The sequence below is a fragment of the Populus alba genome, chromosome 8 (assembly GCF_005239225.2).
Source record: "Populus alba chromosome 8, ASM523922v2, whole genome shotgun sequence".
Taxonomy (NCBI): domain Eukaryota; kingdom Viridiplantae; phylum Streptophyta; class Magnoliopsida; order Malpighiales; family Salicaceae; genus Populus; species Populus alba.
In genome coordinates, this window is record NC_133291.1 from 10,021,769 (window position 1) to 10,037,104 (window position 15,336).

Consider the following 15,336-nt stretch of genomic DNA (forward strand, 5'->3'; position numbering starts at 1 on the left):
TTTTTCTCAATTTTTTGTTCAACTTTGCTGGCTCTCAAAATATTTTTTCTCACCATTCAATTTTTTTTAAAAAAAAAAAAAACTCAAGTCTTTTGATGTCTTAAGCTTGATCCGATTCTTCAATAACAAGGTGCTGAGTAAAAACCAATTTCGAAAGTCACTTTTTTTCTTCTTATTTTAAAGAACTCGGAAATTTTGTTACGAGTTTTATTTATTTATGTTGTGAAAACTTGTTATGAGTTTTCACCTTTCGTTTTCAAAATTAAAAAGTAATAATAATAAATAAAAAAAATGAAGAGGTATTTTACTATTTTTAAAATTTTTGCAAGTACGTTTAGAAAAAGGCTGCAATTATAATTTATATGTAAGATATTGCAATTTTTTGGAAAAGAAAAAAAAATATCTAAATGACGGTCTAACCAGCATCTAGACAGCACAGTACATTGTGGTTCATCTGAATTTTAGGCTTACTTCTGTATAATTGCTTATAACTAATGTTTCAGTTTTGAACATTCAACAAATGAACGTATTTTTAAATGGTCATTGATGAGATTGTGACATGTACGAAAACAACGATGAACCCAAAATCAAATGGAAAATAAAAATAAAAATCAGTAAATCTTCTATTATTTGCGTGTTAGTTTTTTGGTTGGAGATTATCTCTTAAGCAACCATACAACTGAATGATGTATTCATAAAAAATCATTTTCCTATCTTAATCTCTGTGCTTTTTATGAAATAATTAGTTAATTTTATTTTAATTTTTTTGAAGATCCCAGCACCGAATCCTTGTATTTTCATAGTTGATTGTACTTAATCTTACTCTTAATTTTCCTTGATAATTTAATTGTTTTTTTTTTTTTTCTTCTAAAATGTCCTTCATTTGTAGTCAAGTTTTCAATCTCACCTAAAACATAAAAAATACTGAAAAAGGGAAGTCTAGATATTTTAAAAAAAGTTTACAGTCAACTCATATCAAGCACCTACAATTTTACAATGGCGGAGATGAGTATATCATAGGATCAGAAAAAAGATATTTTTTACCATAGTTTCATGTTCCTAGCCTCTTTGTACCACATTCGGAACAGAACTTGGAGGTTTCTCTTAGATATGGAGCTCCACATTCATCACAATACTTCGGAGGACTCGTAGGCTGCAGTTTGTGAAAGGTTAGTAAACACACTACTGTCATGTTCTAACTTCTACGTAAAACTTAAACGCATTTTCAACTATTTAGATGGCATAATGCACAAAGAAAAAGAGATGGAAATATTAAAAAAAATAAAAATGATTTAATATCTTATCCCCACTAAATAATAACAGTAAGTGCCTCAAGAACAATTTTCATCAGTGGTACCAGGTAGCTTTGTCTGGGTTTGTACAGAAGAATTTGGATCATCAGATCCTGCCTTTGCATGGATTCATTCCATGGGAACGAGGGGTTCCAACTTCCAAGCGAGGAAGAGATTGACAAGCAAATGAAAAGGGAAAAGATATACAGAATGAATAAACGGATTATACTCATAAAGATGAAGCACCAATCTTATTTACTATAAATTGTGGCAGGTTGCAATTCCTACAACATGCGTTCACGAGAGAATATGTACATTTCAGGATGCTGACTACGCTATACATGCTATAACCACCAAGGAATAAGATTAGGAAGGAGAAGAAGGAAAGACCGACACTATGATTGCTCGGTGCAATAGCATATTCTTACCAAATTATACATGGATTTACTTGTAAAAACAAAAACCAATCATATAACTAGATATTGCACCAAGAACCAGAATGGTGACAAAATGCATTGAGAAAAAAATAAATTGAATTTGTCAGCATTGAGAACCAGAATCTAAAAACGCATCTCATCATGCAACAATTTTCGTTATAAATTTATATGGTGACAAAATGGTTGACGCTTTGTTAAGGGTATCCCTTTTAGTCCTAAATGTTGTGACGGAACCCTTATTTTCTTCCTAGAAACTCGTCCTGCATGCATTTAGAACCCCAAGCTACACCAATGATACCAGGAATATCACATCGTCATAAAGAAATCTTGCACTGGTTTTAGGACTGATGTACAAGTGAAATCTTCAACATTATCAAGCAAAATGCAGAAATAGAATTTCACCTTTCCCGGTGGCATTCCATGCTTGAGAATGCATACTCATTGACATGATTAAATTAGACTGTTAGCAATGTTTAATTCATCAGGAGAAGAACAGTCAGCAAACTGGAGAGCTGAGATTATTTTCTTTAGGTATGACGTAGGAGCATTGTCTAGTGCAACAGAAAAAATAGTTGTACTTGCTAACAGGAGTGTTATAGATTGACGGCATCAAGAGCCACTTCGTGCAAAACTAATGAAGGATAGAACTATTCCAGAGTGTTAGGAACCCTATCTGTACGACAATAATTAAAAAAGGACTGTCAATAACGTAGGAACACATGTCAGCAATAATAGGCTATTTTTAATTAAAATAAGGACTTGGCATGGCATTTTCTCAAACTTGTATTTACTATATCATTAATTGAAATAGAAGAGGAAGTCCTAGCAAAGAAACCTCACCATTGAATGCAAGCGCCCTCCAACATGGCCTCCTGTGAGGGGCTGCAAGTAGACCATGTGCTGAGGAATGGTTGGAGACTGGGTAGCATGAGCAATTTCAGGCATGTGTGAAGGTGGCCCACATTGATGATTTTGAGAAAATTGGGTTGCATGTTGACTTTGGTGAACTTCTTGATGATGGTTCTGGTTTATTGGGTGAAACTGAGGTTGATGTGACAAAAGTTGCACATGATGCTTTGAAGGAGTCTGCTGCTCGTTTTGTGGCTGCAAAAATCAAAAGGCAAGAAAATATGCGCACATAAATTCCCACAATATAGTTTATTTACAAGTGCAGTTCATACAAGGAATCTTATATGTTAGCAGAATAGCAAACAAAGAATATGAAAGTGAGATGTGTCAGATAAGGGGTGACATTTTTTATTGCATCTTCCCTCCTTGTGAATGTTAGAGAAACTAAAACTGAAAGAAAGAATTCTTCCATGTCTGTAACAGCCTCGTTGCTGGCCCGCCATAAAACTCTTAAAACAAAGCATTAAATGCATTAAGAAGCAAAAGTTAATTCTGGCAAATAATACCATCAGCATAATGATTCTGGCAATAGATTTTGAAGCAAAAATGTAACGTTGCCAGGTATCATGCTCAACACAGAGAGTCAAAGGAAGCTTCAAGCATGTGGATCAGTTGTAAATTAAGAACAGAGTCAAAGGAAGCTTCAATCATGTGGTTAAGTTGTAAATTAAGACAGCACAATGAGATTCAAAGTAGAATTTGGGAGATAGCAATAACCTACTATCAAATGAGGGGCAATGGTTTTTTCTAAAGTATTTTCCCCACAAAAAAATCTCTTTGGCTAGTTAGCAGCTTTAAGTAACCATCACAAGTATCCTCTTGGTTAGCACATGTAAGGAACCTCCTTGTTACCTCCTATCTAAGCAGAGCTTTAAGTAACCATCACAAGTGTCCTCTTGGTTAGCACATGTAAGGAACCTTCTTGTTACCTCCTATCTAAGCTTTAAAGGACTTAATGTATTTAATGGATGGGTAGAGAAGACATGCATCTTTTTTTTTCCTTTCATACTTTGTGACAAAAATCTGTCATGGGTTAGTTATTTATACCTGCACAGAGAAGTTATTCTAAATTAACTACAGAATGCTATTATTAGGATTTTGAAGACCTCCTACCAATCCTAGATAGTAGATAGTATCCTGATTTTGACTTCTTCATTGTCTAGAGGAAGTCAAACACCAACAAAGAATAAACATACTCATGGTAGTACTTTCCAAGAACGGCTAAAAAGGAAAAAGAAAACAATAAAAGATTTTTGAAATGTGTTATGTCATAGCTGATTACTTTCGGACTCCTGATTACGGCCTGTGTACATATACATTTACTGATAGACAACCAAAACAATTACAACCCTGCATAGAAGACAACTCACAGTAATTGCAAAAAAGGAGCTAACTCATACTTCACTTACAGATCGGAATCCTTGTGCAGTAGTCATTGTTGAAGAATTATCTTCTGAAGGAAGTGTCTGAAAATATAAATATACGATTGTGACATTCACCTTCAAATATAGGATAAAGGAAGTGATTATGTATACAGTTAAATAAATCTGCCATTATGTGCTCACACGATCCAGTGAATAAATTTTTCATATGTAATGCGGCAAACCAAATTATGTCAGCCATCATAATAGGAAGATGATGGACCTTTAGAATTGACATCGTTTAAGCAATGCCTATTTTAAAAAAAAAGAAAAAAGGAAAAAAAAGGTTCCTTATTCCTTTATCAAATTATTATGCCATCAAAAGAGCTCCAAGCTAGATCCACATCTTAAAATAGGGTAGATCAAATCTTGCTAGCATAGCAGGGACTCAAACTTACAGCCAAACCAGGAATATTAGACAAAACACGCCTAAACTTGTGCCTCGGGGAGTAGAATTTATAATCTTGAGCAGAGACAGCAACTTCACTCCGACCTGTCAGTCGTCTAAACCTGTCATATGAGCATCATAGTCAGAGAGCCAAAAATGCTGTAAACTTCATCGCCATCCTAAATTTGTCATTCATTTTTCAAAACAAAAAAAAAACCTGTTTAAGGAATTTCATTTACCCCTTGAACTTTTAATACTGAATACAGCAACCTATATAGTCTCCTGGTGAACTTCACTCAGTTTAACAGGTTCCTTGATCCTAAATGGAACCATTTGTAAGATGGATCATTGGTGATCCATATATTCCGGTAAGCAATTAAAATCAAAAGACACATGATAATTTAATCTGTTCTTGCATTATGGATCTGTTCTTCAATCTGGATGATATCAATCATGCAAAAAAAAATGTTCTCTCAAGAAGGCCTCAGAGAAATTGGGGGATTACATAAAATTGGTTTCTGACCTGGCAGCAAATTTCTTTATTCGAGTTTCCCATTACAGGTTCCTGTCAGCGGTTTCTGCATGATGATAGCTAAACCCCCTATAATTCCAACTTGGTAATTCTGCTAGTTTTAGACAGATAATTTCAACATTCAATTCTATATAAGACAGCTCGTACATTAAGTACGAAATTATACTTGATGGTTCCACAACGCTAGAAGATAAATAACCACTTTCATTTCTTTCTCCAGATAAGTAAAGTATGATCTTTTCATAGAATCTCCTTTTATTTCAGGACATAAATATCAAATTAATATTTGTATCTTAAATGAAGCTCTTTGCTTAGTGGAAGCAATGTCTGTGTAACGAAGCTGTGGGAACCATTTTTAGCTTCTCTATCAAAGTGTTATCTTTCCAATACATTCAGGCTTTTTCAGAGCACACTTTAAATAAAATTTCCAATATAGCCTCTCCTTGTGGCCCTAAACCCTTACATTCCCCAAGATAAAAATGTTGACTTGTTTGAAGATACAATAATTGGCCTTCCATTGTGCATCTAAATCAATGTCCATTTGGCTTGAACTCAACTCTTGATCCACATAACAAGGATATGTAGGAGTGATTCAGAATTACAGCAAATGAAGAAAATCAACAAAACACGAGAATTGATGAAGGAATCAAAACCAAAATCACCAACAAGCGAGAGACACTTGATCTTGAGGGGACCAAACCAAAAGAGACACCCTCAATCTTGGAGAAGAAATACAAGAGAGACACACAATTGAAAGAAAAAGCTCCATTTATTTTATATGATTCAACAATTTCAGGTGCTTAATTATATGCACCAAACCAAATAAAATAGAAAAACCCAACAAGTCTTAATTGAATAAAAAAACTAAAATTCTAATTTAACTACTGCATAATAAAAACTAATATTCCTAAATAATAATAATCTAGAATAGTCATACAATATTATAATTTCTAAATAAATAATAATTCCCATTGTTGCACTTCATTCTCTATCAAATTCAGATATCATGCAATAACTATGGAAAATCACCTCATAGTACTGGCAAAGAATAGGAATCAAAGAATGAAAATAGTGCAGCAAAGTAGCCATGAGATTGAAATCTATGAGCAGTTAAATAGTCCAACTTACCACTCAGCATCTACAATAGGCATGCTACTTGGTTTCTCGACTATATCCAAACCATTGACCACCACGAAGCGAACTCTCTTCTCTTCTTGTATTACTAATTCTGGAAATCTGGTCCTTGTTTCAAGAGAAGTTGCCAATTCTCTTCTTTTAAATATACAAGAACCTTCAGCAAATAGAATAATCAGAAACCATTAACTTCTACTTGGAATTTCCTTATCCCTATTCCATATACTTTCAAAAAGAATCAGATCAATTCGTTTTATGGTAATTCACAGATAAAACAGTTCAGTTGGTCAACTAAAAAGGCTCGTGAAGAAGAAGAACGTTTTAATACCTTTTTTGGGAAATTTCTTGGCCATTCTTCTATACAAACCACCAGCTGCTTCAAGGGCTACTCCAATGGTCTTATCACGAACACCATTCAAAGAAGCCAATCTCATATTCACATCATTCACTAGAGTTTCATACATATTAGCAACATACATCAACGGCAAAGCGAACCTCGGATCACCTTCATATTGCACATCTCCAGATTTCCTCTTAGTTAGTTTATCCTGTCCCGGGTGAGCAGCATACTCTGACTCATTATCAGCCACTTCAATCACATGATCACTAATAAAGTGATCCACAATTATTTGCAAAAATCTTGCTCTTGCAGATTCGATAGGTGAAACATCTGCTTGGAAATGAAATCCAATTGTAAACAAGAATAATTGAAAATGAAGTGTGAATGGTTTAATTCAGAAATGCACTTACCATCAAATGTCAATATATCGTATGCACCTCCAGAAGACCCAGTATTCTCAAGGCTAGTGTGATCTTCTTCGACTCCTACACTGTGAAGTGGTAAGGAATTGCTATAGGAATCATGAATGCAGTCCTGGAAAGACCAAAATTACGTGGAATTCATTATTCATCACATAAGTTTAGCTTCTCTCTCCCTCTCTTCATAAACAAAGAAAAAATGACTCTCTATTTAGGAATAATAATGAGAGTATGGATCGATGAGAAGAGATGAAACAAAAAGAGAGTGAGAGCGGTGTTGACTTACAACAGCATCGGAATCATCGTCTGCGTTCAAGGTATGATCGGCGTCTGCGGACATGGAATCGATGTTAGATGGACGAGAATCGACGGTGTTGAGATCATGGAGAGAGTTGGTGGCAATGAAGGATCCAGCTGATCTCAGGTTGCAGTGCTGCACTGGAACCCTACTCCCCATTAATTTTACCACTGAATTGAAGAAGCTATTTGAGTTAGAGACTAGAGGGATAATTAGCGGGAGAGCACGCAGGAGACAATCTTTCCTTTTCTTTTCTTTTATTTTGGTTTGGAGAAGAGCAAGTTTTTTAACGGCTATACAGACTGAGAGAGATAGACATACCTGAGAGAGAGTGAGACTGCGAGAAAACAAAGTGTCCAAGCCTCTCTCCGATCTCCGCACCTGCTTCCAAACCGCTAGGTTTTGTTGGACTCTGGATGACCTCAAATTTTGTAATTTTTTTCTTAAGTGAATCCCTGACATATGCTTTATAACAATCGAGTCCCCACTTTTCAAGGAATTCTCAATTAGATCCTTCTACTGACAAATATGCCTAAAGATGTCTCCTAAACAGCTAAAGAACTCTAAAACCCTCAGATTTAGCACCATAAACAGGCAAAGAACACTATTCTATCCCGCAACGGCCACTTCAGGATAAGAAAATAATCATTTCCCTCAATAGCTACTTCAAAAGGAACTGACTTTAAATTAAGTTCTAGAGTTCTCTGTCCAAAATCTTTTTTGTCTGAAAATGTAGCATGTCTTCATATGATCAAGTTAAAGAGTTGCGTATCCCAAGCTGATTCCTTCAAAAATAGTGTCAGCTTTTTATTTGTGCTATAGATTATGATAACTAATGCTTCTTCAAATCTTTTCAATACTGATGATAAATTATAGCTTCTTCATGATAAAAAGTCTGGTAATAATTAATGGTTGGAGGTTATTTCAAGGGTTTGGTTGGAAAATGTTGATTGTTGAGGTGATGAATGCAGGGTACAGGTTATGGATCCATTAGCGAAAAAATGAAAATTGTGTTTTTGTGCATGCATTTATAACTTTTTGCTGTCCAGCTGAAAAGGAATCGTTGTTGAGATGGAAGGGAATTGCAGCACATATACTATGTGCAAAGGTAGGGCACAGAAACTCATTGCGGCTTTATATCTCCACACTGTGTTCTCATGCCTGCTGTCTGTAATTTTACCTTATTAAGAGTTATAATGATACACGGCCTCGTCTGGCTGTCTTCAGATGTTTCGGTAATTTTTATTATTATTATTAACGTTGATGTCCGGACCAATTTGTGCACATCTCGACAAATCCCACGAGCCTTGAAGTTAACGATGATGTAAGTCTCCAGTAATCCTGAGATTTATAAGACTTAAACTGATGATCTCTAGAGAACAAATAATTTAGGATCTGATCAGTTGAGTTACATCTCAAGGTTGGTATTTCTGTATTTTTTTCATGGCTTGGTGGTGGCAGCTCTGTTGATTCATGCAAGGCATCGATTCATTCATAGCTCCAGTTTTATATAGGAGTTTTAAGATATCTTTGTTCAAAATTCAGAACCCAAAACTAGCTTAAATCGATTTTAAGCACATCGTTGTCCTTACCAATTAATTTTTTAACACACACGTGCCATCATACTTGTGAATGTATGTAATGAGAATGCTCTAGTGCCTCTGGTTTACTGACTTCTGCTTATGATGGTTGACTAGAGCAGTGTTGATTCACATCTATACAGCCTTCAGCACATTTTATGATGTATTTGGCATGACAAAACTCGCTTAGGTGCCATCCTCAGAGTCAATTAGCTGATGCAGTACCAATCAAATTGTCCAAAATGAGCGTATTTATCCCTTTCCGAACTTGAAGCAACCAGAAGAAACATGAAAAAAAAATTCATGGGCAGGTCTATGTGAGCCAAAACAGTTTGACTGATTGTTATAACGCAATGCATCCAACTGTTATTGTTGATTGTTGCAGTAAATCGCGGTATTAATTTATTGGTTTTTATATGCTGTGGTAGATAAGACTCTTTCAATGGCACAATAAGAGTATGAAAGGAAATGAAAAGAATAAAACATCCATTATATGATCTAGAAAGGGAAATAAATGTTGAAGAAATTAACTCGGGTGAAGCACAGAATGAATCTTACATAAAAACTCTCAAGCAAAGCGTGGTTCAAAAGAAAAATCCTGCAAATTGCTTAACCTTTTCTTCTTGAATGCTTGAGTACACATTACTTGTTAGCGACAAAAGATTCTCAGTGTGCTCTGTAAGAACAACATCAGAAGGTTTTCCAGCTTCACCGCAAGGAAGTTTAACTGACTTCAGCTCGGGGACTTGAATCATGCATAAATTCTTTGTCTCAAGGTCACAATAGTATGCCGCCCAGGCAGCCGGATCTGCGTATCCATGTTGCGCAAGCAAAATCAGTCCCGTCTTGAAACTGCCGACAGGCCACAGACATGGGCTATGTGAGGGGAAAACAACGTTCTCCTTCATCCAGATTTGGTTATGTCGATCCTCTAGTATCCACAGAGCAATTTTATTTCGATTATAACCACTAATTACATGACCCATTAGCACTAGACATCCTTTGACTTGTTTCATGAGATGAAATTCTAATGCTTCTTTTGGGACTTGGATGATTTGGAACTTCTCCTGTTTAAGGTCGAATGCGAGCAAAATTTCCTGGTCAAAAACTCTGTGCCTCCAATGTATAGCTCCATCAGCGCAGACACTTTCACTTGATAGACCATGAAGTTCTTGATCATAAGGGTAGCCAGGATCAATTTTTCTCCATGAACCTGCGCCCCTGTCGCAGCCTATAGTGAAAATCTCGAACTCCACAGTTCTCTGGCTAACTTCCCGAGTGGACAACCCATTGTTAGGATTGACTTGCAATTTGTATCTACTGATGCTACAAATATTAAGAACTTTGTAATCCCTTGTAGAGGAATTGAAACCGAAAGAATATCGAGGTTCATAAACAATATCGAAATCAACACCAGCACCCGACCTAATTGGTATATTTGTACTCCGTGGAAGGGTTATAGTCTCTTGAGTGGTGATATTACATATGTCAACACGATGGCTTCTGCGATCATGTATGCAGAGAATGCCTCTAATGATTTCAGAAAGGCGAGTACATTGTTGGTCGACATTGGAGATTTGAAGGTTGCGAAACCCTTGTTTGCGTTCGAAAAAAGAGAAAGATGTTGATGAGGATGATGGATCAGGGTAGGAAAGAAGGAGAGCACTGCCATTATCCCTTGTTAAAGAACGAGCGTGATGCAAGCTAGCAAAGAAAGGATCGTGAGTAAAGGAGTACCAGGTCCTGGATACACACCTGCATCGTACAACGGATTTAGCGGGGAGTCTTGAAAGGATATCAAGAATCACGTCGCCCGGAATCTGCTGGCGATTAATATTAATGGATTTTCGTGAAGACGACGACGATGTTCTCATCTGGCTAATGCTATTGCCCATGGCGATCAATCTGCTTCTTAATTAATCTCGACTCTTAATTGTGTTTCTTTCTCTCTGTATATATACATATATTTATAACAGGTAGAGCTTTGATTTACTCTCATTATCCGTCATGGATTAGGATTGCACCTTCAATTTTTTCTTCTATTTTTTTTTTCTTTTTTAGACTTGATGTTTCTTTATTGTAAAAGAATAAATAAAAACTTTTGTCCTTTAATGTAGGGTGTCAAGAATAAAAAAAAAATTTAAAAAATTATTTTAATAAATATAAATTATGATTTATTATTTCAATGCAAAGTTTCTTCAGTTAAAGGATTGATTTTCTGTTTTTCAAGCTAGTATCTTCAGACTAAGCTTTAGAAAAATATATTTAATGTTTTTTCAACTCTTTTTCCATCATTGTCCAAAATATTATTATAATATTTTCATATTTTATCGATATCTTGATTTTTTAGATATAAATTTAATATAAAATAGTCCTTTTTTACCGACAAGTAAGGATTATAACACCATCTCATAATGAAATTAAACTCTATGGGAAAAGAGATAAAACTTTGCAATCCAGTCCCTGGTGGGGGAAGAAGATTATATTGAAATGAAATTTGGTTGGCAAAAATAAATAGAATGGACCACAATACTACCAAATTTGGGATGGGGTATGGGCCCGATGGATCAGCGATTGATTAAGGGATTAACCGACTTCGGCCCAAAAAACCATGGGATTGGACTGCCTGGCCTGGTACGGACTACGGACTACTGACTTTCTATAAATATGAATTATATCAGAAAAGGAAAGGGAAAACAAACCTTTAAACCAGACCGAACCCCATCAATCGCGATGGCAACAGTAGCAGTGGAGAGTAGGCAGCAGCAGCAGCAAACAGAATCAGCAATGACGATGACGGCGGAGGAGAGCTGCTTGGCGAAAACGGGGGCGGCGAAGCAAGGAGAGGGATTAAAGCAGTATTACATCCAACACATCCATGAGCTTCTGCTACATGTCCGTCAAAAAACCCACAATCTCAATCGCCTAGAAGCTCAACGCAATGACATTAATTCCAGAGGTGGGTTTAATTCGATTTAGGTTTGTCAATTTTTGCAATTCTTTTATAGATAGATAGATAGATCAGATCTTATTAGCTAGCTAGGGTTTAATTATTTTTATTTTTTTCAATAATCATAATTGAAAACCAATATTTTGGGGAGAGGAAAAGGCCAACAGGATACAATCATCTTTTTTATAAATTCATAATCTTAGGTCCTTTATTTGGAATGCCTAATACCAAACCTGCCCTTGGGATATATATGACGTTTTATTTCCCGTTTGATATGCTCAGTGAGGATGCTTAGAGAAGAGTTGCAGCTACTTCAAGAACCCGGGTCATATGTTGGTGAAGTTGTCAAAGTAATGGGGAAGAACAAGGTGTTGGTTAAGGTACAGTGTTTTCTTTTTCTTGGTTCAATGCTAGTTGAAATATTGATGTGCTCAATATGTTTAACGGCCTTGAAATATTGATGTGTTATTGATAAGAATAAGCGCCTTCATCCAGGTTCATCCAGAGGGGAAGTATGTTGTTGATATTGATAAAAGTATTGATATCACAAAGATCACTCCATCAACAAGGGTTGCCCTTCGCAACGACAGCTATGTTCTTCACTTGATCTTGCCTAGCAAAGTGGATCCTCTGGTCAACCTCATGAAGGTTGAAAAAGTTCCAGATTCTACCTATGACATGATAGGTGGTCTTGACCAACAAATTAAAGAGATAAAGGAGGTTTGTATATTCTTTTGTTTTTGGCTGTGCCTGAGGATTCACTTGATCCATGAATATGACTGTAATGTTATGCTGTTGATTTTCTCATTGTTTCCTGGTACTTTGTCTTGACTCCTTGGTAGGTCATTGAACTTCCAATTAAACACCCTGAATTGTTTGAGAGTCTTGGAATCGCTCAACCAAAGGTATTATGTAACATCAAGCTTTTTCCATCTGTTATTCACACTTTGGTGCATTTGGATTTTGGACCAACGCTCTGTCTCTCTTAGGGTGTCCTCCTCTATGGGCCTCCTGGCACTGGAAAAACTCTACTGGCTAGGGCAGTGGCTCATCACACTGACTGTACTTTCATCAGGGTTTCTGGTTCTGAATTAGTTCAGAAATACATTGGAGAAGGCTCTAGAATGGTCAGAGAGCTCTTTGTTATGGCAAGGTCTGTCTTTATTTTTACTTGACTGCCTCACTCTCAGTTGATTCTTAGTTTCTTAAGGTCTTTTTCTTGATTAAATCCATGCCCCCTGTTTCAATTGCGGTGACAGTATGCAATAGGGCTTGCTTTTCTAATAAATAAACCATAATCAGGAAAAAAGGGGCTATGTCGCCAGATTAATTATGTTTGTAGGATTGTTAAACTACAATTTTGGCATGCTAGACAGCACACCTTAAGCCTCCATTTTAGAAAGTTGCTGATTGGGAGAAATAAAGCAACCTTTCTGGTTTGAAAACTGTGATCCATTAGAAAGATAAAATTTAATAATTTTTCCTATAGAGTTCATCTCATATGCTCTAATCTTTTACATTTCAAATGCGTAGTAGTAGCCTAATATACATCAATGATCATCATTTGCCTCATCTTTTGTAGCCTTATGCTCTGCTGCACCGATGTTTGGTTATATACTCTGCTTTGTCTTTCACATCCTATATCTGGTATGGTTTCTGATTTTATGGTTTCATCACAGAGAGCATGCTCCATCAATCATTTTCATGGATGAAATTGACAGTATCGGATCTGCTCGAATGGAATCTGGGAGTGGCAATGGTGACAGTGAGGTTCAGCGAACTATGCTGGAGCTTCTAAATCAGCTGGATGGATTTGAAGCATCAAACAAGATAAAGGTACTGGAGTACCCTCAGAAGACAATAGAACAAACAGGGGGAAACTATGCATTGTATTGACACAGTTATTCATGTTTCATGTTACTCAGTACCTTTTCTGACCAACTTTTTAACAGGTTTTGATGGCTACAAATCGGATTGATATTCTGGATCAAGCTCTCCTTCGGCCAGGACGAATTGACAGGAAGATTGAATTTCCAAATCCCAACGAAGACGTAAGTAACATTTTCACTTGTTTGACTATTTTGTTTCCTTGTGCTGTTTCGTAAAGAGTGATGTTCAGAGTAATGAATATGCAGTCACGTTGTGATATCTTGAAAATCCATTCAAGGAGGATGAATTTAATGCGTGGGATTGATTTGAAGAAGATAGCTGGGAAGATGAATGGTGCCTCTGGTGCAGAGCTCAAGGTATTATTCTCACTGTATAAGTATATTTTATACCTCTTGCTTTTAGTGTTCACAGATCTTAAGTGATTGGAAAATTATAGATCTCCAAGAGCAATTCATTAAAATTTGGAAAGAGATGGTGTGGATCTAAGCTTGATTTTATCTCAATAAATGAAATTAAATTAAATTAACAACAATAAGAAAGGGGGTAGCTTGATTTTATTTTAATAAATGAAATAAAATAAAATAAGCAAAGATAAGAAAGGGGGTAACAGTAGATCAATCAAAAGCTGTTTAACTTGATCTTGTGATTCATACAGTTTTCTTCTTTTTTTCCTTCTCCTGCTACCGATGACTAATGTATCAGGTAGTTTTTCTTTGAATGTGAATGCCCTTGGTGAAAAAAGGTGGGGGGAAATTGTTTTGTTGCGTGTATCATGATAAGCAGAAAAATGTGTCCGCACAGATGCACAAGTGGCTTTGACTAAATAGTGACTGCGATGGTTACTTGCATCTTGTTATGTTTCACAGGCGGTGTGCACAGAGGCTGGAATGTTTGCTCTAAGAGAGAGGAGGGTCCATGTTACACAAGAAGATTTTGAGATGGCAGTGGCAAAGGTCATGAAGAAGGAGACAGAGAAGAACATGTCATTGCGGAAGCTCTGGAAGTAGACTGTAACTTGATTTCTGTTTTTTTGTTTTTCAGTCAATGAAAATGTCAAGAACAAGAATCAAACACGACAGCACTTTATGCATATGGAATATTTGCCCACTGGATTTCCTGCCTGGGCCTCGGCAGTACCGTGCGTGTGCTTTTTTTTCACAAGATTAAGGATTGCTCGTGGACTGTATTTGAGATCCTGATTGTACCAGTCCTGATATGAATTATATAAATTATGTGCGCATGCGCATGTCTGTGCCTGTAGGCCTCCATAGCTTGACGTCATCCTTCGCGGGTTTCTGAAGTCTCCTAACCAGGGCCTGAATAGCAGAAAATCATGGTCCTGGGGCTCCCGGTTATCCATGAATGCCATCTCCAGGCGCTATTCATTTATGGTCGTTCACCATATGCGTTTTCATTTTAAAAAAATACTTTTCATAAAAAAAATAATAAAAAATAATAATAATAACATCCGTTTAGTCAATACTTCATCCGCATCAACAAGAGAAGTTTGATGGTAAATTTGCTTGTGTTTAGCTTGGGGTTATGGCAGTGTGGATGGTGGTGTTCAGCCGCATATATGGGTGTGTCGTTGCGAGGCCGTTATAAGCATGCCCCTAACTATTTTACTTAGGAGCCGTATCCCCATAATGTAGAGGAGTGAGGACTCGTCTACCATATCTTGCTAACAAGAATAAATGAATAATATATTATTCAAATTCATACGTGTTTCTTTCCTCCTTTTTTTTA

At 36.4% G+C, this 15,336-nt stretch overlaps 3 protein-coding genes across 6 annotated transcripts; 1 reads left to right on the top strand and 2 right to left on the bottom strand.

The window, feature by feature from the left end:
- Positions 1 to 922: 922 nt before the first annotated feature.
- On the bottom strand, positions 923 to 7,611 carry LOC118054940 (uncharacterized protein At2g02148). Of its 4 annotated transcripts, XR_012170432.1 has the most exons (10): positions 7,492 to 7,611; positions 7,159 to 7,340; positions 6,864 to 6,987; positions 6,442 to 6,783; positions 6,108 to 6,270; positions 4,458 to 4,569; positions 4,039 to 4,104; positions 2,570 to 2,833; positions 1,358 to 1,448; positions 923 to 1,153 (listed from the first exon to the last, which is right to left on the bottom strand). XR_012170432.1 is itself a non-coding variant. In XM_035066713.2 (9 exons), the coding sequence occupies exons 2-9, from the start codon at positions 7,327 to 7,329 to the stop codon at positions 1,052 to 1,054; spliced, it is 1,335 nt and encodes a 444-aa protein (XP_034922604.1). In that variant the 5' UTR covers positions 7,330 to 7,340; positions 7,492 to 7,611; the 3' UTR covers positions 923 to 1,051. The 4 variants fall into 4 exon arrangements, 3 of the variants coding, with proteins under 3 accessions (XP_034922604.1, XP_034922598.1, XP_073266780.1); XM_035066713.2 differs by lacking the exon at positions 1,358 to 1,448 and having other exon boundaries at positions 4,048 to 4,104; XM_035066707.2 differs by lacking the exon at positions 1,358 to 1,448.
- Positions 7,612 to 9,182: 1,571 nt separating this feature from the next.
- LOC118054960 (F-box protein At5g65850-like) lies at positions 9,183 to 10,794 on the bottom strand. The gene has a single exon (XM_035066730.2). It carries the CDS (start codon positions 10,643 to 10,645, stop codon positions 9,335 to 9,337), a length of 1,311 nt encoding a protein of 436 aa, XP_034922621.1. The 5' UTR covers positions 10,646 to 10,794; the 3' UTR covers positions 9,183 to 9,334.
- Positions 10,795 to 11,431: 637 nt separating this feature from the next.
- On the top strand, positions 11,432 to 14,783 carry LOC118054970 (26S proteasome regulatory subunit 8 homolog A). The gene is made up of 9 exons (XM_035066740.2): positions 11,432 to 11,709; positions 11,983 to 12,080; positions 12,196 to 12,420; positions 12,543 to 12,605; positions 12,690 to 12,853; positions 13,380 to 13,536; positions 13,653 to 13,751; positions 13,836 to 13,946; positions 14,457 to 14,783. Exons 1-9 carry the CDS (start codon positions 11,484 to 11,486, stop codon positions 14,595 to 14,597), a joined length of 1,284 nt encoding a protein of 427 aa, XP_034922631.1. The 5' UTR covers positions 11,432 to 11,483; the 3' UTR covers positions 14,598 to 14,783.
- The last annotated feature ends 553 nt before the right edge of the window (positions 14,784 to 15,336 follow it).